Raw genomic sequence first — 25,372 nt, forward strand, 5'->3', positions numbered from 1 at the left:
TGACAACAAATATTCGGTTTCGATTTCGCCCTTAATTTCAGCTTCGGTCGGCCACTAATATGTGCGCATCATATGTACATTTTAACATACTTACGCATATACATATATATCTGTGTACTTTTAATAAAACAACGTAAGTTGACTTAGCACTTTTTCTCTATTGGGAAATAAATTTGCCTGCCTTTCTCGAAATATGTATTCACTTCAACATTTATAGCCACAGCTTCAGAAAGCATCTTAATAAAATACAATAAAAACTGTATTTTACTATGATAAATCAAAATTTATTGACCTCAAAGCAAAACCCATTAAAGTCACATAAGTTGTTTTTTCAAAAACCCACATCCATACACACATACTTAAACTGAATCACACATGCGTCCATCTCGCGGTAAAACGTGGTAGGGGACACGTGGATCTCTAGCATATCTGGCATAGCATTAAAAATCAGTGGTGCAGTTGTTGCACAGAGAGTCCAGACCTGGCATTTTACAAGTGTGCGTACCACTTGACGTTTTCCATATGTTGCTTTTTCATAACTCCTCTGCTTGGTAAATGTAATCTGCTTTGTACAACGTCATTGCTTACCAATTTGCACGTTTTTCTTGGTTGCTTCGTTATTTGATTGGCTGACGTCACCGTTTTGGCTTTGCCGGTCACGCGAGCAGCGCTCAACTCATAACAGCGGCGATAACAGAAATACCGGTTGCGCTGTTATGCGATGTACAAGCGACAGTGGAAAGAGTTGCTTGGTTATGATTCAATTATTAAATTTTCTTAAATTAATTAATTTAATAATATATTATAATAACGCTTTTCATGCTAAACTGTAAAAATATTGCCATTGTTATCACTGAAATGGTATTCGAAAAAACTTTCAGAAAAAATTTAAATTCAACAGACTGCTAATTTTGCGTAAGTTACGCTGATTTGAGGGTAATGCAAATGCATTCAACAGATTTTTATGCGGCAGTCTAAAATTTATGCGACGTTGGGCAATAAATCCAGAAAAATTAATGTACCCGTTCACATTCGACAGATTAGCGGCAAAATTAACCATCAGCTGTCAAGACTGGGTTGAAAGAAATTGGTTTGATGGATTATTTTAGTGTATTTGATTTGTTTAATTTAATTATTATCAACATGAAGAAAAGGCAAAGTAACCCCATAGTTAATTAAATCATGCAATTTGCTGCCAGTAATGGACTGTTGAAAAAAATCCGTAAACGATGTCTACTGAGGTTGCAAAAAATTGTGACAGCAATACGCATGCGAAATTCGATATTAAATTTTATAAAAAGCAATAACTGGCCAAAGTGTCTATGGACACACGCTTTTTTCTGTAATTGAATGTTTAATTAATATTTTCTAACAAAATGTTTATTAGAATTATGTCCACAAACCACTTTTCTTTGCTGGCGTCCATTTTTTTTAGTTTTTACTTTGACGGCTCTCCTTACATTCGCAATATAATTATCGATAACACAGAAAACACAGGATTGTACGGAAAAAATACCATTATACTCTAGGATTATTTCATAATCTCGGATTTCGGAAGTGAAATTTTGTATTTTCGCTTTTAATTACGGATTGGGAGTTAAGCACGAAAAAGCAGATAATCTACCCATATGTGAACCTATTATAAGAAGGATGGTGAAAGTGGCGAAAACTAAGTCCCAAATTAGTAACAAAAAAGTGTTTATTTTACTTAAATGGAAGATTGATTGGATTTAGGTTGGCGCACTGCCCCTGGCTGTCGATGAAAGGAGCTCCCAGTGGCCTTAGTCTTCTAGCTTATTTTATATCAATATATATTCTATATTATTATATCAACTGCTCTGGTTGGCTGTAGATATCTGCCTGTTGGCGGTCTTATAATGGTATCAAAACGGCGCTTTAGTGCTACTTGAGGAGTGCCAGGTGCACTTCAACCATTTCACCTACCTACCTACTTAAATGGAAACAAAATGCGAACGGCTAAAAAAATAAATTTACATTAATATTTGAAAGCAAACAACATATTTTGGGAACAACGTAAATGAATACAAATAAAATAAAATACAAATGCAACAAAACCTACTCATCTAACTCCCTCTGGACCCAACCCGTCGAAACAGCATGTTTCCTGGGCCTACCTACCTGTGATATACCCTACACTGACGGGGCTTCTATTACTGTTAAAACAACAAATGCAATTAAAAAAAAGAAATAAAAGTTATTAGCAGAAGTTGCCAAGTGTGATTTTAAAACAAAAAATGCACTAACTTTATCCAAGAATTATATTTTTTGAATTAATTTTTAATTTAATTTAAAACAATGCGATGTGTTGTTGCAAAGTAGGGACTTAATGAATTCTATCAGAGAAGAAGTGTACGTAACTTTGGTGTTTTGAACCCTAAGTAAAATTTTTTCTTACACCATCAACTATTTGACAAACTACCTGTACTTATTTAAATTAAATTATTTTTTTTTTATTAGTTTATTATTTTTTAAAGTATTTTTTTATTTGTTAGGGGTGAAAAGATCGGCCTGGCTTGCACATTTTCGTCTGTAAAATGCACCGAATTTATATTTGTTGACTTCCATTGTTAACATCCTGTAACTCACAACTGAATAGAGCAAACAAAAGACGGAAAAAGATTATTTTTAGTGCGAATTGTCATCTTGACTACGAGTATAAACTTTAAATTGTTTGCTCGATGCTCTACGAAATACCGATCACTACAGCCATTTACCGAGAAAATAAGGGATTTTCCTTTATTATTATATTTAAAGGGTTTTTTTAATAATTCTTTATTTCGAACTGATTTGTATACAATTTTAATTTATGGATATATTAAAAAACAAAAAACCGCGGGCACTTACGTGCTCCGAACACTCAATAAGTAGTTGTTGTTGTAGCAACCTAAACATTCCCCATACATCCACGGGCAAGGCTGCTGGAATGACAATCCTTGGCCGAATATAAATCCGGGTCGTTCTGGTAACATGGAACCGACTTTCCATGCAGCCGTCGCAGTATCGAATCGTAAGACTTTGCGGTTAAAACTGTTGAATACTAGCAGTGTATTGAATTTTTTGGCAGTACTCAGAAATCTGGTGCTGGGCTTTGTTAATACTCCTCTGGACACTTCATCCTCCCATGCGAAGGTAAGCTCCTTGCGAACATTTTCCGTGAATCTCAGCTTTTTTAGCATGAAACCTAGAATGTATTCGATTGCGCCCTCGTGGAGACTATCCAACTTTTCTCCCTGTCGTAGCTCGTTGAGAAATACTAGCTCATTGCAAAACGTGAGTTCTTTCAAAATCACCTCATCATCATAAGGAAGAAAGTTTTTTAAATTCTCCACTGATGTGTCAGTTAGGCGACTCAGGCCACTCAGCTTCATTAGTTAGCACGTTACCACGGGTGTTGCGTGCTATGTTTAATTATATATTGCTAAATGACCTCTTGTTGGGAACTTATGAGAAAGAAGAAACCTAGAAAGTATTTTCGCAACCTATATTTGAAATGCGTCGAGCTTGGATGGTGAAAAAGTTTACAATTTCCTGGTTTGTCGGGATGTATCCCGTGCCATATTGGTCCTAAATTGCTCCATTTGCCTCCGATACAAACTCTTGAGCAAGCTGTTGCTCATAAGCAAATCCTTTCTTTTACTCAACATTTCTAGAACCACAGTTTCCTGCTAAGGTAGCCGATTTTTTAAGAGGGCACGGGAAGTTGTTTACTAAGCAAATTTTTTATTATTGAATAATAATTAAATATTGATTTTCTTATATCACGCACTAAATCTCAATTTTGTCGTAAAAAACGGCTGTCACTCCCTTGTTACGTCAGCAAATCCGCTGTTTCCTTCAAAATCGCTGAGCGCCGGTTAACAGTCAGATGTTAGTCATAGCTTGCAGATTTAATCGTTTGAGTACTTGCTGCTAACTCCCACACATAAACTGCTATTTTAATCATTCGTAAGTATATATTTTTTTATTATACAATAAATAAAATTAAAATAAATAAAAATATAAATTTTAGTTTTTATAAATTGTTATTAATATCATATGACGCGGCCGCCGCATCCGAATGGGTTGGTGCGTGACTACCATTCGGAATTCAGAGAGTACGTAGGTTCGAATCTCGGTGAAACACCAAAATGTAGAAAAAGTTTTTGAAGTGAAACTTCTTAGGCGTCGATGGACGAGCGAGAATGAAGAGTAAAATTTCAAGACCATGCAACGTTTTGGGCATTTTCGTTCCGCGAGAGAGAAAAAAGATATAACGTAGAGGAAAAGGAGAGAGAGAGAGCTATACGTTATACATTAGATACACTTTAGGGTATTTTTCCTGAGTTTTTCCTTGTGGTTGCTAATTTCTAGTGAGGCAATGACAAACCCCCGAGTGTATTTCTGCCATGAAAAAGCTCCAATTAATTAATGCAATTACATAATAAATTTATATATTTATGCACAAAACTATATGTATACATTTTTATGTACAGGGTGGGCCATATAGCGTTTGCTTTTTGAACCACCTATTTTTTTTTTTTTTGAGAATAGTAACACAAATGTCATGTCAAATGTGTTCATAATTTACTTAAAGGTTTGACATATCAATATTAAGAGGCTTCTTTTAATAGAAAACTTTTTATCATTTAAAAAGTGAACATTTCAATAAATCTTCTTTTAAATCCTATATTTTAGTTATAACGGAGACTAAATACATGGGACATACGGCTATGCAGCAAGCAGTATACAACCCAAAAAATTATTTCAGTAAAAACATGCATAACATGCGTACTTATATTTCATAATTTTCACACACTTAAAAAATGTACATACACATGTACAAAGCTTGCCTTGAGCAAATGATCAAAAAGACAATCCAATTGCTCAATCCAACACTTCGCTCCACTGTTTATTCGGATGGGTTTTTGTTCATTGCTGACGTTGTTTGCACTGAGATTCCGACATCCCATGAGCGCTCTCACTTAAACACACTCTTTTTAGCGGGTCTGTTATAACCGACTAGTTTACGCCACCGTTGCGCTGTTGGTCAAATATGCCTATGTACATGAAGTGAAGTCGGCATCGCTGTTCGCTGTTCTCTGTTCGCAGTTTGCTGTTATTTCTTTCTCCTCTGCTGTTGACGCTCTGCTATCACATAGCAACATATCAAATTCATGACTCTGTGCTTGCTGGTGTGCGCTGGTTCCCTGCAAGGCAGCAGATAATTTCAGTTATTTTCAGTTAGTTTTCGGCTTTCAATGAGTACGTTAGTCCAACTGGGCAATTGGTCGTTTAGTTCGTTTTGACTTTGTTTGTTGAAACGTCGTTTGCCGTCTGCCGTCTGTCGTTCCTTCGCTCTTTGGATTTCTGTGAGCGTCGCAGCTGCAGTGCTTGTATATTTTGTTATTGTAAGTGGGTTGCATTCAGCATTCGTGTGCCCTCGAAGTTTTTGAAAGCTAGTTAGCAGCAGCAGCAACAGCAACAGCAGAAGAAATCAACGTCGTTGGCAACGTAGCCATCATCATTGTGTTTATTTGTGGATTGAGCTGTGCAGCATCGAATACCTCTCGCCGCAGAGTAAGGCGTACATTATATGTATATATGTACATGTGCATATACAGAAATATACAAAGTTATAAAATATAACCTAGTCGCCATAAAGCAGCGACAGTATCAAATTCATTCGAATTCAGTACTGTGAGTATAGAGTTGCCGTTCGTAGTGCAGTAATTCGTGTAAGACTGCCTTTTTTCCTCAAAACTTTGTATGGTTTCGCAATTGGTGCCGTAGTTGATGTCGCCGCACTGACTTTCGAAGCCTATCAAGTCATTTGAGTTTTACTGTGGAAATATTCACGCCGCGCAATCTAAGTCATTCCGCTCTACCGCAAGGTGTGGGGAAATCGATCGATTACGTAGCATCGCGTATTTCAACGTGTGCGTGTGTGTATGTTAAAGTGATTTGAAGAAAATTATTTTTTTTTTTTACCTATTAGGTTTATATATCTAACTGGCTTCAAAAAAACTTAATGTGGAAGTGGTAAAACTAAAAAGAATTGAAAACTACTAAATAAAGATATTAAAAAAAGCGTGAAAACGCAAATAAAACTGAAAATTACGTTATTCGTAATACATAGAAACAGTTTTATTACGGTATGGAAAAATCTTCCGATTCAGCGACTACCCCGCCGTCGACGTCGTCGTCAAGTGCTCACGTTAGCGGAGCATCATCGACGTCGAAGTCGACAAACAATGAAAACGTCGTGAATCCATGTGAAAACGGTAGTACGTCAGTGAGTAGTTATAGAATGTCACCACCTCCCCCTAAAATGTCCTATAGACCAGCAAATATTACCAGTAAATCGAATATAGAGTGTAAACCATCACTATTATCAATAATGTCGGCATCAAGATTACCTAGGCAGGAGGCCGAGAGCAGAGCTGGGACTGCGAATGCTGTTACTTCCGCTACCACTTCCACTAGTAATGCCTCCTCCTCCTCGCCCTCCTCTTGTTCGCCGATATCCACATCCCTCACCGCAAACAGTAATGCTTCGTCATCTTTAACAAATACTGCCACGGTTAGACATGGCGCCTTCATACCACCCCCGCGCACGATGCCAGTGAGCGGCTCACTGGCAGCTACGACATTACAGCACACAACGTCGCCACATGCTGTACAACTACCCCACATCAACTTAAATATTAACACCACGACTGGTGGTAATTTTGGTGTGACAGTGGACCCTCAAATCTCGGTGGAGAACTTAAAGAAGATAATTGCTAAGAAGCTAAAGGTGGCCAAGGATCGAATTTGTTTGCTGCATCGTGAAAAGTGAGTAGCTGGAAATATTTGAAACTTTTTTGCCTAAATGTAAATATGTGTGTAATTTCCAATTGATAGGAGACTATATAAGTGGCGACGTGTATTGTGCATAGAGAGGTGCAAGACGCTAGTTTAATAGTAGAGGCGTGTCTTGATATTTTTTATTTAGATATACATACATACATACAATTATCAAGAAAAAAGTAGTGAATTATTGTTTAGCATATGGGAGCATTAATTTGTCTTCTAGGTAAAATATTTGAACATAATTAATTTACCTGCCTGCGCTGTGAACCACAAGATTCGTATAAATGCATGTGCGGGTAGGTGCGCGTACGTACCTGCAAATTTATCCATGCATTTATATGTATGTATGCAAGTATGTGTGTTCCGTATGTTTTTTTTTTTTTGAATAGCTATAAAATCGCATTTTTTTATTTAATACTCTAATTGTTTTACTGGAGCTGCACTTATTTCTGTATGGACAAGCAGAAATTGTGAGAAAAGAGTTTTTTTCGAAGGAAATACCGTTTAATGCCTTTATGTGCACATACATATGTAGACAATTTCCAGGCTTTAATTCAACGTTGACGTACTGCCTGAGCCTGAGCCTCATCCAAATGAATGATATTGATTCTATACAAAGCCTGAACAAACAGCAACCAACAACCGACCAACACACGGTGGCGACAGCAAGCTCTGGCATGGAAAACGAAATGGCCGCGCTGTTGGCCATTATTCTCTCTTTGCCCGTGGTAGCGCTGGTTCACCACGGCAAAGCTTATACGAATACATACCTACTATACAAAAAACATGATTCCATTTTGACAATTGAAGCAGGCTGCAACAGCAACAGCCACACTGCCACGGCAACCTCAGCAGCATACTTTTTGCGTTTCTATGTACATCCGTTTTTTCGTCGTAATAGTAGCTCCCGACCGACCAGTCAGCCTGCCTGCCTGACTGCCTGCTTGTGCCAGCCAGCTCTTCATTATGCTTTGTGTGATAGTCGTTGCCACACACACTTATGTTTGTTTGTACGCATTTGTGTCTTCTCGTACTTGTTTGCCATGTTCATTTGTATGCTACTGCCGCTGTTATGGTTTGCTGCCTCTCCAAAGTACTCAGCAATATTGCTGTAGCAAGTAACTATGCAATATGATGCGGCAATACAGTGTTTTTTTATGACACTACACTGAATTCCTCTTCCATGCAGCTTGGCTCTTGAGTGTATTTACACTCATCCTTCAGTTGTGTGTATATACACCTGCGTTCACAATAATAGCAGCGCAACATAGTGCAAAGTTTTGACTAGTTAGTTCTTTTTTGTTTTAATTTTTTTTTTTTAATTTTTGTAATTTAAATTATTTTTTTTTTATTATTTTTTTTTTTTAATTTTTTTTTTTTAATTTTTGTAATTTAAATTATTTTTTTTTTATTATTTTTTTTTTTTTTAATTTGAATTATTTATTATTTTTTTAATTTTTTTTTATTTGTTTTTTTAATTTTTTTTTTTTTTTTTTTTAATTTTTTTTTTTTTTTTTTTTTTAATTTTTTTACATAAAAATGTGGTTCACACCACAACAAAATCTACATATATACATATGTGACTTGGAGCTTAAAAATTTGAATCAAATTTCAAAAAAGTCAAAAATTTTCCGCATTCTCAACAAAAAAAATATTAAAAATCAACGCGAATTTTGAGCTACGTTAAACAGACGCAAAATTTAATAACTACATAACTAGATTTTTCTAAAAGTTCTGATTAGAAGATTTGAAATTCTCATAAAAATTTGTTGGCTTTTTTTTTAATTTTATCCAAATTTGTTGACTTGAAGTTATATGGTTTGTATTGTAGCACAAAATATATTTCGACAAAACAAAAACTGAATAAAGAATAATTTGAAATTTTTATAAAAATTTCTCGGGTTTTTTTTTATTTTAGTACAAATTTTTATATAAATTTGTTGTTTTTTTTTTTTAATTTTGTACAAATTTTTATAAAAATTTGTTTTTTTTTTAATTTTGTACAAATTTTTGATTTTTTTTTTTTAATTTTGAACAAATTTGTATACAAATTTTTTGATTTTTTTTTTTCATTTTTGTGCAAATTTTTATAAAAATTTCTTGGTTTTTTTAATTTTGTACAATTTTTTTTTATTTCGTTTTATTTTGTACACATTTTTTTATTTTTTTTTTATTTTGTACAAATTTTTATAAAATTTTTTTTTATTTTTTCTTTTTAATTTTGTACAAATTTTTATAAAAATTTGTTTTTTTTTAATTTGTACAAATTTTTTAATTTTTTCTTTTTAATTTTGTACAAATTTTTACGCAAATTTTTTGATTTTTTTTTAGTTGTTTACAATTTTTTTCATTTTTTTTCATTTTGTTTACAACGTTTTAGCATAAAATATATTTGTGCAAAAGAAAAAACTAAATAAAACATTAATAGTCAAAACTTTATTTATTATAAACAAAGCTGTATATACTGCAATATAACACAAAAAAGCTCCATAAGCATAGAAGATATGATAGGATAAAACCTGGCGCCTTTCCAATTCGTCATGACGTCACTGCTACGAATAATCAGTCATTGCGTCATGGGCAAAAATAACAGAACTAACTGTATTGGAAGAGGTTGTTGTTGTTGTAGCAGCATAAATATTCCCCATACATATTTGGGGAATGTCCCTGAAGTGACCCTCCTTAGCCGGATATAATTCTGGCTCGTTCCCTTTACACAGAGCCGACTGCCGTGGGAACGTGCTTCCGCGAAAGTAAAAAAATCGGACTCTAAGAAATTTTCCGAATGCGTTTTTTATTGATCTGAACACTAGTCATTTTCATCCAAGTACACTGCGAATGAAAATATTGATTAATGGTACAGTACGAGTGAGCGCAATGAGCGAGTAATTATGCCAGAGGAAGGATTTTTCTTAGTTGAATTCTGATCAATTGTGCATCGATAATTGAGCTACAAGAAAATCCCTTTAAACGTGAAAATGCATTTTTCCCCATTTTAATAATTTTTTTTTTTTTTTTTGAAAAATATCGCACAAGTAGCGAAATTTTTGACGATTTGGCAACGTTAATATTTGATAGCAGTAAGACTATTTAAAAAGTATAGTATTTTTGAGAACAAGGGAAGATGTGGAAGAAGTTGTAAAGTGTTTTAATGGTGGCAAAATGGCATTGACGTGAACGCAAACTGTTGGGCAGTAATTTTTATTTCCAATGAAAAGGCGAATTTAAGGGGTGCTGCAAAAATTATTATAATTCAACCCTACAAAACACTTGGTTCAAGTTTTGCCACTTTTAACGAATTACATACATACATATATGAAACCAATAAGTACTGAAAGAAAAACAGAAATCTTGAAGAACGGTTTTAGACTTAGTATAGAAATCGGCAATTTCTTGAATTCAATATTAAGTGGCAAACCTTTTCGTATATTTAAATCATCGCATATATCCCGGCTATCATTTCGATATGCTTGGAGAAACTGTGATGTCTGGCAAATAACTGTACTTACTAATCCAATATATGTATGTGCACACTTACATACATGCATACATACATACATATGCATGTAGGCATAGCTACGTTAAAGGCCGTGACAAACTTATGCGTACAAATTTAAACCAACTTACCAGGTTACAAATATATTAGATACATACATATGTTAAATATAAATGTGTTGTTGTAGCTGTTAAGGCAGTGGTTTTGCTTTTCAAAAGTTTAAATTTAATTTGACTGAATTTTTTGTATTTAAACAGACTTTGTATTACGAGTATTTTACAGATTGATTTTTTACCTAAAAATTTAATTTAGATTATTTTTGTGCAACTCGGTTTTGTTCTGAACTATGACGACTCTAGCCAATTCCGCTTTTACGAGCATTTCAGAAACATGGGGAGAAACCTAATGATGTTTTTTTATTGTCAGTGTTGCCCATTTTCTTCCGTATGACAAATACTCGAAAGGTGTTGCGCATTTTCTTCTTATGAAAAAAAGATCATTTTCTCTATATACCGAATGCTTGACATTTTTTTATATGTAGAAAATGCGCAACACTGAAGGAAAAATTATTAAAAATCAACGAGAATTTTGTGAGCCACTCTAAATTAACACTTCATTATATTAGATTTAATTAGGCTAACTGTATTTCCAATTTGTTTCATTTTAATTCTGATTAAAAAGTTTAACATTTTGATGAACACTTTTCGTCAATTTTTTATAAATCTTGTACAAAGTTTGAAACTTGGATTAGTATGGTTTTCCAATAGAATGAACTATATTTTTATAAAAAAAGATGTGTAATTAAAATTCAGTCGAAAAAAAAATTAAATTTAAATTAATTTGAATTTTTGCTCTGTGAAAAATTTGCCCCTGTAATCTAATTAAAATTAAAAAAATAAAAATTCATTAGGAACAAAAAAAAATTATTTGGAAAGAAAAATAAAACTAAATTTGAAAAAAAGTATAAAAATAAATTTGAGAAAAAATATAAATTTGAAAAAAAAAAATTTAATTAATTTGAAAAAAATTGTCAATCTAATTAAAATTCAATGGGGGGAAAAAATAAAAATTAATTTGAAACAAAACAAAATTTATTTGGAAAAAAACAAATAAAAATAAATTTATTTGAAAAAAAAAATTAGATTTGAAACATAATTTAAATTAATTTGAAAAAAAAAAAACAAAAATTGTCAATCGCACATAGGTATTTTAATTTTTACTCTGACCCGTCGTGGTCCATAGCCTCCTTTTAAATTGTATCAGTAGCTGTCAGCGTATTTATATTCACGCGATATATGTATTTCGATTCATTTTTCAAATTTTTTTTTTTTTTTTGAAGATTTTCAAGTATTTTTACACATTTACAATTTGCGAAAATTCACTTGCCACCTATTTGTAATTTTTTCTAATTTTGGCTATTTCTCTCAATTGCAATTGAACGAAACACCAAATACATAACTGAATTTACACGCACACATTCGCAGTTATGGGCGTGAATGTGAACGCGTGCCAAGCGCATTCCATTACAAATACTGTGCACAAGTTTCCTTTTGCTACATTTTGCCCACTCACAAATTTAACTTAAAATGCATACATGCTTAGGTGCATACATACATATGTATGTGTGTATGTATGTAGGATAGGATATTTGGTTTTCACATTCATATAATCTTTGTTAGCTATTCTCAAGTCCAAATAAAAACAAGAAAATAAAGAGAAATCAAAATTCAGTATTGCATAACTTCAATTCTAAAACAACAGGAATTGCAACAACACCAACTGTAGACCACTACATTATTATCATCATTATCAATATAAAAATTTCAAAGTAAACTAAGTGCACAACAACAACAGCAACAGCAGCAGCAACGATGTGAAAATAAATGAAAATGACAATGATTGTTCGACGCAACGACGTCAGCAGCAGCACAGCAAGTGCCGGCAAAAAGTTGTAGATTGCGTTGAGCAACAGCGGCGGCGGCGACGGTGGGATAAAGAGGATATCGGCTGCTGCACAAACGGGTGGTCGTCGAATAGGCAAATTGGCAAAGCTGGCTGGCGTGTGAGTGTTTGTGGGTAGATATGGCGCTGGGAGTTGCTTGTACATACATACATTTAGGTTTGTGTGCACTCGAACGTTTATGTGTGTGTGTGTGTGTTATTTGAACTAGTATGTGTATCTATTTGCGGCTTCGTCTATCCGAATTGTTATTGTCGACTGTTAGGTATACACACACACATACTTGTGCATACATGCTTTGCTTTGTTCGTTTCGCTTTCGCTGTCAACTCGATCCCCCACGCCCACCACAGCTCTCTTCGCTGGCGTCGTAGCGCGTCTACTCAACGAGCTATTCAATAGAGAACATTAGCAATTGCAGCTGTAATTACTTTGCATTTAACTGCAACAGCGTACCTCCCAGCTCCCCTGCACCGCCTTTTGAACTGCGATACACCTCCCATTACACCACAGCTCACGTCATGCTGCCTCTTGCCGGACCGGCAAATAAGGCTAAAGTTCTGTCTTCTCGCGCATTTTTTTGTTTGTTTTTTATTCATTCATTCTTTATATTGGGTTTTGATAGGCTTTTTTGCAATTTGTGTTTTCTTATTCTGTTTATGCTTCTACGTATTGCATGCGCTATTGTTCTGTTGTTGTAGACTGCGTTGTTTTTTTGTTTTTGCTTTCTATTGTTGTTGATTGTTCATTTGCAATATTTGTCCATTGCATTGAAATTCAATCTCGGTCGCGCAAGTTCAAGTCAAGCAACAATGTGAAGAAATATATGTACACCCATACATACATACATGCATACATACATACATATATAATAAACAGCAAGCGAATCGCAATCAGCAACAACAGCGTAAATGAACATCAAAAGTAAAAAAAGTAACAGCTGTTGTTGTGGAATACTGCATTCTAAAGAAGTTCGAGCTATGGAAGTTTTTTTCGAAGTCTCAAATTATGACCAGAACTACACTTCATATTCTTTATAACAGAGACAGTTTACAGTTGCAACAGCGCCCAGTTTATCTAACAATATTACATATTATTCTACCTATAAAAACTGAAATGTTTTTCAGATACAAAGTTTAGTTTTTATAGTGTCTTTATAAAAGTATTTGCGTTGAAATGTTCGGTTTACATCAGTAATTTTAAGATGAAAGCGTTGCCATAATTATTGTATTAAAGTGAAAGTGAACATCGGCATCAAGCAAAAATGATTGAATGAGATGTGAGAGTAGCTTAGGCTGGCTGCTACGTCATAAGGGACTTGCCAGCGCAGTTGCGCCCGCTCATTTCACACGCATTCTTACGCTCTGCGAATGAGCTGTTTTTCAGACGGCCGCGAATTAGCACGCGCCAATGTTACGTTGCTTGCTTCGTATATTACCAACACTATGTCAGTTTTTGCCGAACTCTGGTGGAAACACACCGCTGTCTTATCCCTTATTACGTCAGCAAATCAGCTGATTTCTTCACATTCGCCGATTAACGGATCGATGTAAGTCACGTTGTGGGTATCAAGCAGAAATGTATGCTAAATTTAGAAATGGAATTTATAAAAAATATATATATAAATAGCAAACAAGTTAAGCGCAAATAATGCTAAAGAGTGTTTCATCCCTTTAAAAACTAAATAAATAATTAGTGCGTACACTTATGTTAGGTCTTTGGCCGAGCACCGCCTCCTATTTGTGACGTGCATCTTGAAGTGTTGGTCGACAAATGGATGGCTTGGTGCGTAGCTTCAAATCTACGTGCATGAAGCAAGAAGATTATATTTTTTCTAGTAGCAGTCACCCCTCGGTAGACAATGGCAAAGCTTCGAGTGTATTTCTGCCATGAAAAAGCTGCTCGTAAAAAGCATTTGCCGTTCGGAGGCAGCTTAAAACTGTAGGTCCCTCCATTTGTTTCATCGCTTTAGGCCACATAATAAAGGACTCAGATTGAAATGAATGCTGATTCTCTTTTATAATTCGTGGTTTTCAAGGTTTTATATGTTTTTCTTGTTGTTGGTGTTGTTTTGTTATAGCAGCATAAGCATTACCCAAACATGTGCGTGGACTGCTACCGGACTAACGGTCCTTAGTCGGATATGAATCCGAGTCGTTTGGGTGACGTAGAGCCGTTGAAACGACGAAAGAAAAGCGTTCCCATGACAATGGGTTCTATGTAACCGGAACGACCCGGACTATGTATATCCGGTCAAGGACTGTCACTTCAACAACAACAACGAAAGAAAAGCTTCTTCATGAAATTAGGCCATTTTGGGGGTTCCTTCCCATTATTAGTTGTCAAAGCGCTACAGCTTTAGGCTTTGCTGCTGCATCTTCCTCTTTAATGTTAATTTCAAATAACGCTTGTAGTTGCGATATTTTCTTCCTGTTTACAATATTTGTTGCAGCGTCCTCGCATCATGTATTCTGCTTCCCTTGTGATTGACCTCCATTGCTACGATTCCGTGTCTCACCCTGCGTGTGCTTTGCAAGCATCAAAGCGGCAGGGCGTCAACAGCGACAGCTTCGAGTGATAAGAATACATAGTTTTTTCTCTCTATCTCAATGACTTACATCCATACATACTCACGCACATATTACATGGCTCTCTGGCATTCTCACGCCGGCGCTCTCCGAAGCGCTCGAATTTCAATTGCCGAAAGGCTTTTCTTAGTGTTTTTGGAGATGATAAGGAGGTATAGTGTTGGGGTAAGCAGGGCGGCGCACTTAAACGCTGCTGCATACATTTCAGCTTTTTCACAAATCTTTCGCTGCGTGCGGTAGAGCAGCTGCTCATTTTTGGTGGCTGCTCACCGGTAATTTTGTTAGGTATATTTTTTAGCTTCTGCTGGTAGATTTCATATTTTATTTCGTTCTCTATTTTATATACTATTCGCTACTCTGCTATTTCTTTGTTATTGAGTTAGTTCGCGTTGCTTTGCAGTTGATAATAGTGGGCCTCAAGATATTTTTGCAATTTCTTTTTTAGTGAGCTTCTTTGTTTTTCTGATGAATGGTGGCTGTGCCACCGATTTGCACGTGTGTGTGTGCGTGTGCATGTGTTCGTATACACTGGCATATGCTGCCACTGGCACTGCTTCTGCCGTTGCAATTACTGTTGGTGTTGCTGTTATCGTCAATTCGCCAGCCACATGCAGTTGTGCCAGCCAGCCAGCCATATATGAACTTTCAAATAAAGATATGTACATACATACATGCATACGTATGAGTATTTATGCGGCTCTGTAGGCACGCAAGCGATTTCCTTTGTTTCCATCAGCGGTAACAGAGTGAATAGTAACCAAGCAGCGAGCGACCCTTATCTCTTTCACTATTGATATCAACATCTATCACTGTGGGCATTTGCGATATATGGTATGTATGTATGTATGTACGCAGCAAATGCTTCCGTTTGCGCAGTAGTCATACAAGCGTACATACAACATACATACATACACACATGGATAGGTGTAAATATGCAGAGTACTCATGTATGTATGTATGTGTAGATTTATGATCCAAGAATAGCTATTTTGTACGAAAATCTGTTTTTACTAAACTACACGCACACACACACTCATGCTTTGTCAATAGCGTCAATTCGATAGTCAGTAAGTCAGGTGAACAAGCACGCGCATAGGCAAACTCTCAAACACACATATTTAGTTTGTTTGCTCTGGTGGGCATCTGAGAATCTACTTTGGTGTGTATAGCATTTAGAGGTAAACGTAAACATGCATACACATTCACATAATGATGTACAAACACCTAACCGAGTGTTGAATATACATACATACATATGCATGTACTCATTCATGCTCATCTGCCGCTCTCCAACGGCATACTGTTTTGCTACCCAACATTCTTGTGCTTTTCTCCGCATTCCTGCAGCACGTCACTGCTCTCTCTCGCATCGATAATTGTTATAAACTATTACATACATATATGTATGTATGTATGTATGTACGCACATAATTGCACAACCAGCATTTTTGAAGTTCCCGTTTTTTGTTTTTTGATATCTTAAGACCAGCGTCATAAAATTACACAACTTGCAATAAATTGAGTGTATTGCCTGTCCACACTAAGCGCATAGATTTGTATACATATATGCATACATATATGTATATGTTTTTATGTATGTTTGTATGTAAGCCTATACAATACTTTGCTTTCTGCTATAGCTAAAATTTTTAAAAGTTTATCAAGCTTACCACATTAGCTTCCCTTTTTCAGCTGTCGCTTTTCATTTTCGTACATCCATATGTATGTATGTATGTATGTATGCACTTATATATAACTACACACCTAAAATGATATCAATTGTTACCTTTTCCTCCTTGCCTACTTTGTTTTCCAGTCTCTTATGACACTCCACTCCATTTCATTTCACTTAACCCATTATTAAAGCGTTGCTTATTTACACATTTTATTTAGTTACCCTTAAAAAGTGAATGCGTGTATTAGCATTGGATTATGCTTATGTACGAAAGCGCGTATACTTTTGTAGTTGTTTGTACATACCTAAATGTAAATATATTTATTTATTCATGTATGGACATATGAACGTATGGATATATGCATGAGAGATGCTTATGTGTCATTGAAAAATTTAGCTTTTAAAATTAAAACATTTACGCATTGAATGCTGACGAAACTCTCCAACGTGAACTGACTTCATTTTGGAGAGCGAAATTTTCATGTGCCTGCATAAACACTACCTAAGGCAAAATTAAAATAACCTAACTGGTCATAGCGAGTAATTCGAGTATAGAAATAAAGTTATTTTTTTGTAAATGACAATTTTAATAATTCGTTATGGGATTAGCCGTTAATCGAGTTTTGTGCCACAAATGATACATTTACCATAGTTTTTTATGTCATCATAATTTTCTTTAAAAAAATAGATAAAAAAAATTTGTTGTTAATATACTGGTTTAGTGTTGTTAATCTTAGTGTTGTTGTTGTTGATGTTGATAGTGTTGTTGATGTTGATAGTGTTGTTGTTGATGATAGTGTTGTAGTTGTGGTTGTTGGTGTTGCTGTTGTTGTTATTGTTGATAGGGTTGTAGTTGTGGTTGTTGCTGTTGTTGATAGTGTTGTTGTTGTTGTTGTTGTTGTTGTTGTTGCTGTTGTTGATAGTGTTGTTGTTGTTGTTGTTGTTGTTGTTGTTGTTGTTGTTGTTGTTGATGATAGTGTTGTTCTTGTCGACGGTATTGTTGTTGTTGTCGATAGTATAGGTGTTGCTGCTGCTGTTGTTGTTGTTGTTATAGCAGTTCACCAGACCCTGCCTGTGCGGTGTAGTCACCGATCGTCATCGTCTAACTCATTAAACGGTAGGCCCTGCAATAGGTGCTGACTGGTCTAATACAACTACATTCGGGGGTCGGGAGTTTGCACAGGTGGATCTCATCAATGTAGTCGAAGGTCGGGTTGTGAAGGTGTTGAAGATGAAATATCAGGAAGCATCCAGTGGCTGACCTGGCAGCAGTATTTTTACAGGTCTGGAGCTTTGTCCCCTACAAATCGCTAGTCGCCAGGCGACCAGATTGGCACTGTTTAATTTAGTACCGGCAGGTTAATTACTTTGAATGTCGCTAGCAACATTTCTTTGTCCCAAGAGCTGCCGGCTAACGATTTGAAGACCTTGTTGCGGTTTTGGATCTCAGTGTCAGTTGCGGTTGTGTGCGCCAAGAAGGAGAGCAAACCGTCGATGGTGATACCCAAAATTTTAGAGTTATTAACGGAGTGGTGTGTCATCCAATTTCACCTTTAGCTGACCGCTATTAAAAAACCTTTCTTTTTATCATCTGCTGTTTCATGCCCGCAGTGGGTTTTTAACCGGGGCGCTACCCAATGGTATTCACCCACAAACTCATTCAAGTACGGTGACCGCTATTCTGCGTGCCGTGGTTGCATTGCCGCTTCAATATAAAAACTTGATTTTAAATATATTTTATCCCAATGCGTGCCTTTTGGGGGTACAATATTTTTTGTTTTTCCATCGCATCTTTAAAAATAAATAAATTTATCAGATTTTCCACTCGAGAACATGCCACACACAATTAACCTTGAGAAAAATACGGACTCTCGAGACTGAATCCACAAACTAAAAAGTGGCTATCTCTACGTCTTTTATTTATTGTCAATTGAATACTTTCTTGCATGGGGCGTGCCACTGCCCATTTGTGCGAAATTTATTATAATTTCGTCAAAGTGAAGGTTGTTGGCAAAACCCTACCTAGAAAACGGAAACAAGGAACGAATTAACTGCGGCACTGCTTGCGGTACTCTAAATCCAGCATATCGCCGATACTCAAAAAATGGCAACCGATAAGCTCCCGAAGATTTTAGTAATGTTGTTTACATTCTCGAGAAAACCACAATAAGTGCGCAACAACTATTCTGCTTCGTATGTTAAAAATCCTTGCTGTAACGAGAAACCTACCAAAAATATTTGCAAAAATTACATTAAAAACACTTAAATAGTTTAATAAATTCAAATCACTATTTTCATTACAACAATGAAATATTTTTCAAGTATGGCGCTTAGAATGCATTAAACTATCTTTTGGAATATTTAAAACAATTTCCAGGTACGCTTACTCTTACTCTTCTATGCTCATAATCGCTTTTGTCATCTGCTAGAAGGTCAATTTTGTTTTGCTCTCCCTAAGTGGCGCATTTGCTTTATGTAATTGTTAACCGAGATGCTGTGATAAGTAGAGGGCACAAAAGGTCTTAGTCTTATTAAGGTGGAAGTGCACACCTCCTTTCCATGCATTCACCCAATTGCTATGGGCCAAGGTATCAATCAGGTAGCAGCGTACCAGAGCAAAAACAATAATGGCGTGTATTTTGTTGCTGCTTAAATTTTCTAGAATGTGAATTCATCAGCTCGTATTCGTTTATTGTTGTTGTTGTTGAATTTCCTAACCAGCAACAAAGTAAAAGGTAAACAAAGTTGGACAGTTTAGCGAACACAAAAATTTACAAAAAAATTAAACCAGCTGTTCTACTGCTACTTGCCTCACAAAGTCACCTTTCAATTTGGCCATACGGAATGTAGTTTCTTCTACCTGAATTTGTTATTCAGTTTTATTAATAATCACAATTTTACCTTAAAAATGTAAACAATTTGAATCTTATGGCCTGCTCCTTCTCGCTCTCTCGTTCACTCTCTCTGTATCATATACTTACATATGGACATACAGCGCGCATAGACTCTCGCCTGCTTTCCGCTTTCACGAATTCAAATTTATTTACATTTTTAATGCTGATCATAATCGTTTCTTTTATTTATATTTTGCGCAAAATTTCCAAAAACAAAAAAATCTGCCTTGGCTATTTTTGTGCCATTTGACGAATTTAGGTGCTCTTGTGCGTGGCACTTGCAGCTGTGTGTGTGTGTGTCCATATAAACATACATACACATGTATATGTGCATTTCTTTTTATTAGCTTGCATTTATGTGCATTTTATCGTCAACAAAATTCCTTAACTGCCGTTAATTAAATCTACCCAATTTTTATTAGCATAAACACAGCGTTTTCATAGGAGTGATGAACCTACGGTGCGTAATGATGAGAACTCGATTTATATTTATCGCTTTGGTGGTTATAAGTTAAATAAAAAAAGTCCAAAATGCAGTAAAGTGTTCACTGACTGGATTTTTGGCGAAATAATATTTTTGAACTGTTAATTAGTTGTACTGAACCTGCGGCGGACTAACTATAATTTCTGTACTAATTAAAACAATTTTCAAGAGCATGCAACACGCTTCAAAATTACATACGTACATATGTATGTATGCATATGTATGTATATCATCCAAATTCCCAACTATCTATAGTTGTACAGTATTTTTCAAAATTTCGTACAGCTTTAAAATTAAATCCCTTTCATCAGCATCGCAAGACAAAGCTTTCATTAACAGTCTATTTATAATATTTTTTCGCCATTTTAAGATTTGCTTATGTTACACAATACATTTTCAGTTGTTTTATGTTTTTGTAATTTTTGTTGCTGATGTAGGTTGTATTTTTGCGCTCATCTATTGTGCTTCGCTTTGTTTTTATGGTATTAATAATTTTTCTAATGAATTCATTGTTGCTATTGCTGCCATTCTGAGCAGCGTCAAGCAAATACATACATACATACTGCATGCACGGATTTATAGTTAGCAGCAAATGAAGTTAACTGTGTATGTGCGCTCTTTCTCGTTCCGCCAGTTTCTCGCATCTAACAACGGTTTCTTATTTCATCAACGCACTAACCGGCAAAGTAACGAATAGAGCAACACACCTACTACCAGCTGCTGTAGTAGAGATTGCTTTGTTGGTGTCTGATGTTAATGTTGTCGGTCGACCGACAATGGTTTCCCCTCTATCTGACGTATACGTCGTACACTCGCTGCCAGCCAGCCACTACTTGTAAAACGTGGAGCAATTACAACAATATCGCCAGCAATCCATGGCAGCAGCGTCAGCGTTATTTCTTAACGGTGATTGGGAAGATGTCGGTTGCAGATTTGGAGAGCGGCGGCGAGCGTCAAGCGTCAAGTTTTGCAATGCAACATACACACCTGTATACATGCATATGTGTGTACATATTGACAGGTGTTTAAGCCTTCTGCTGCGATTTGTAGTGTAATACATACATATATAGGGGATGTATACATACTTTTGTATGTAGCAGATTTTATGTCATCTCCGAAATGTAGTCGGTTTTGTGAGAACCTTTTCTATGACAAATCAGGGCAAATGCTGTTAGAAATAACATTTCCGTCATTTTGATTTTTTCACATTCGCTTTGGGATCGAACAAAGGTGCGCTGCTGCTGCTGCTGAACGCAAAGACACTCGATTTTGATAACAATGACTGTTACATAGAACATTTCTATTCGCTTGGTATACAGTTACTTATATGTATGTATATTTGTAAGTCTTTATGCAATGAAATGCCTACACAGCATCTACGATGTGTGAGTTTTATTTTGCCGGTCAACCGATTCTCCAGTTCGCGCTTGTTTATTAAGGCCCAAACGCGACAATATAGGCTTGCCCTGCAGGAAAATTGATTGAGCTTTGATTTTGAATTTGGACGCTTCGAAATGCGTCTCACATTTTGAAATTGCTATTTTTATTTCACGTAACTGGCTTCTTTCTGTAATTAATGTGAGAGTACATACATACTCGGATTTATAACTAGGAATAGTAAGGACTTCAAAAACCCCTATTCCCTGATTTATCTTTTCAAAACTCTAGTCTAGTCTGGTCTCAATACACTGAAGCAGGCATTACTAGAATTGAAAGAGTGTAGCGTAGCTCTGCAAGACCTTAGCCTTCCGGTATTCATCATCAACTGTTTCAGCCACAGAAGATATCTACAGTCGGTACAACATCAACAGTCTGCGGGCTCGCCGTCGCATAACTGATCTGGCGTTCTTCTATAAAGTGGTAAATGGTATTATTTATGCCCCGGAAGTACGCAGCTCCTTCGAGCTTGCCCGGCTGGTCTCACTCTTCGGAATAGTCGTCTACTGAAAACAGTCGCTACTTACAAAAGCTACGTCTATCACGGCCCGTGCAATAGAATAGCCATCAGCGTCAACAAACTTCATGGTGTTCTCGATTTCTATGGTGGAACCTACGATACTTTTCTGCGAAATGCCAAAAATAGCATCCTATAGTAATACCCTGATTTTTCTCAAGAACCTTCTGTCCCATTATCGCTATCATTGTAGTTATTTCTTACCAGCCCTCTATAAATTCTGATTCTGTACTCTCTTTTATATGTGTGTGTATATTGCCGATTGGCAAATAAAATAAAATAAAAATATTTTATAAATCGCAAAGACTAGTCGTAATTCAATAGTTAAAATCTAGTTTGATCTCTGAATCCATTTTTCGATGGTTAAAAAGTAATATCATGTCCTTTCCTCAAGTAAGGCAGAGCCGGTTCTGTCAACCCATGTGTGAAGACTGTATTATACTAGGTGCCACAAAATTAATCACCTTAACGAAAGATTTATAGTTTTTGCAAATGGCGTCGTGCGCCAATTACTTTTGACACTTGTCACTTGGAGCGCGTAAAAATAAAAATAAAAAGATAACATGTATATATATAAGTAAAAATAATAATAATAATTTCCATCACTCAACATTTTTTTTTATCTAGTAAAATAGTTATTCGAAAATAAAAGTGAATGATTAATTTTGCGCCACAATGTATGTAGCAGCGCTAGTACCAAATAATCATTCCAGTCATTCCAAAATTGAGATTTTCTTTACTACTGCAATTTTTCCTTGCAGGGTTCCCAAATACATATGTACGTAGGAAGGTATTTTTACGTATGCATATCAATGCCCATAAAAAATTGCATTTTATTCATTAACAAATAGCCTATTTAAAATGTATGTATGTATGTGTGCGCACATATGCAAATACATTTGTGAATCTATTATTTCCCAACTACACAAAAATTGTACTTTCAATTGTTAGATACATATTTTTTCTTAATTACTAGGCACTGATGTTCTCCATGAACGTTCGTATCTTTGAAATGACGACATTCGAGAGCCTCGTCGCATGCAAATAAAGCATGGAGTGGAGTACAGGGTCCGGCACTCGAAGTGTAACCAATTAAAAGCGCCATAAATTTAGTTTGGAAAATTACTTTTATTCAATTCAAAGTAAAAAAATGTGTGAAAATAATACAAAATTAAAACTCAATTTGCTTTTGCTCGATATGACCACCTTTTACCTTGAGACGGTCCAGAAACGAATTGCAAGCTACCCGAATGTGACTTGCAGGTATTTTGGTCCACTCGCGGACAATGACTTTTTTCAGCGTTTCGAGACTGGTGAATCTTTTAGCTCGGACTTTGCTCTTCAAAATGGCTCAAAGAGAATAATCCATCAGATTCGCGTCTGGTGAATTTGAGAGCCATTGAGTGGATATTATGAAGTTCGGCACGTTATTTTTTAGCCGTTCTTGGCTAAACGAGTAATGGACTATCACTCCAGCAGTACACCTCGTATATTTATGGAGAATAGTTATGATGCTACAACAACAACAACATATAACTTTTTTTCTCAACTACCACTTTGCTCCCATTATTAAAATTTAGCTTTTTCTGGTTATTAGTTTAGTCTACTTTGTCGTTTGATTTCACGCCTAATTTCGATAAATTTTCAAAAAAATTGGGGAACACAACGATTTATTCGCAATGTGAGCAAGGTAATTGAGTCTGAATACTTACAAATGCGATATTTTGCACACAAAATTTTGTACGGCGAATTACTAACCGGAGAGAGAATTGCGAATGGAGTGCGAATTATAAATGAGAGCGCGATTTACAAATGCGAAAGCGATTTTCGAATGACAAAATGGAATTTCGAATGGGAGCGCGAATTACGAATGAGAAAGCGAGTTACGATTGGGAAAGCAAGCGAATTACAAGCGAAAAACAGTGTCAAGAAAAAAAAACCCCTACCCCCAAAATACTGGCTTTTCTGCCGAGCTAAGCATCTATAGGTACAGCCAACTAACAACAAAACAGGTACCAATTCAAGTAGGACAAACCTAACACAGGTACGAGGCAAACGTTACTTAAGTTTAGAAAAGATAGCTGTAACGCTTGGCACAGAAAACGATGTCGGATCAAAGAATATCAAAATATAATTTCCCCCTGTTTTGAAGATAAAAAAACTGTTCACTAACTCAGGTGTCAAACGCAAAATAAGCCCGGTTCAGATAATAGTCTGGTCAAAAACTCATATTTTATAGATATTTTTCAGTATTTTTTTTTTTTTTTAAGAAAATAAAATGCTATCGTTTTGATTTTATAGTATGTTATTATTGACATCAAATAGTAGTTTTCTTTTTTTTTACATATTTTTTTGTAGTACGAGTAGTGTGGCACCAAAGTAAGCGTCTTAAAAAACAGATAGGTGGCTTGTCAACAGGATTTTGGCTCTTCAGGACATCTGAAACGAAAAAGTTAAACTGATTATTATTCTGTAGGCTTCTCATTCTTGCAGGTGCTACCTGCGTTTCTTTTCAGCCCAAGCTTTCCATACTACAGACTGATTTTCACCCGAACATACCTTTTTTTTAAACTCCAATGTTTTGTTATTTTTCACAAAAAAATTCCTCTTAACTCTACGACGATACGAATCGATTGATGTCTTGCCGCGTTCGGATTGTAACTTCGACAATATCTGAAATTAGTCTCGTATAGTTATAGTTCTCCGCTAATTTAAGGGGGAACGCCACTGTGAAAATTCAAAAAAATCGATTTTTTTTGCATAAATTGTTAGTATAACTACTCAAGAAAATGTGGTAAAAATTCTAAAGCGAAATTCGCTTTATTCCCGATTCTATGTGGACTTAAGTGAGCGCCCGTCGGTTCGTCCCCGCAGCGCATACGATGCGATCCTTTATTTCAAACGCGTTTTTCTCGAAATAACTTTTTTTGATAAGGTGGCAACGATTTCTCGAAGACTAATGAACCGATTTTAAGTTTCTTTTTTTTCAAAATTTTTGTTATCGCATTGGCTATTGTTTTACGTAGCCGATTTTCAAAATTTTGAAAATAACTATTTTATTGGGCCTGTTGAAAATAAAAAAAAAAATGGTGTAAAACACACATCGAAATATCACCACCATTTTGTCAAAAAAAAAAAAAAAAAAAAAAAAAAAAACGGCTACGTACAACGATAGTCACTATTGTGTAGATTAATAAAATTTTTGGTTTTTGGATTTCAGATGATTATTCATTGCTATATCGGTGCCACCAGATGACGTCATTTTTTTATTTATTATTTATTTACATACATTTGTCAATTTTCAATATTTTTTAATAAAAATCTTTGCAACGAATCACAATTAGTTTTAGCTTCTTTCCCCGCTTATCTATGTATCTCATCTCTATTCAAAAAAGGTATTCATATACATAATAAATTAACCCTACTGTTGTTTTTAAATAAGTTTTACAGCTAAATCTGATCATTCGAAG

General features: G+C 35.5%; 1 protein-coding gene across 3 annotated transcripts in view; it reads left to right on the plus strand.

The window, feature by feature from the left end:
- Positions 1-5,258: 5,258 nt before the first annotated feature.
- LOC129237090 (midnolin homolog) overlaps positions 5,259-25,372 on the plus strand; it is a 90,410-nt gene continuing 70,296 nt past the window's right edge. Inside the window, exons 1-2 of one of the 3 annotated variants that reach the window (XM_054871506.1) lie at positions 5,259-5,735; positions 5,996-6,834. In XM_054871506.1, coding sequence (XP_054727481.1) covers positions 6,155-6,834 — 680 coding nt within the window. In that variant the 5' untranslated portion in view covers positions 5,259-5,735; positions 5,996-6,154. The remainder of the gene's footprint in view (positions 5,736-5,995; positions 6,835-25,372) is intronic. The other 2 variants (XM_054871505.1, XM_054871507.1) reach the window with 2 other exon arrangements.

Source organism: Anastrepha obliqua, chromosome 2 (assembly GCF_027943255.1).
Source record: "Anastrepha obliqua isolate idAnaObli1 chromosome 2, idAnaObli1_1.0, whole genome shotgun sequence".
In the NCBI taxonomy this organism is placed as follows: domain Eukaryota; kingdom Metazoa; phylum Arthropoda; class Insecta; order Diptera; family Tephritidae; genus Anastrepha; species Anastrepha obliqua.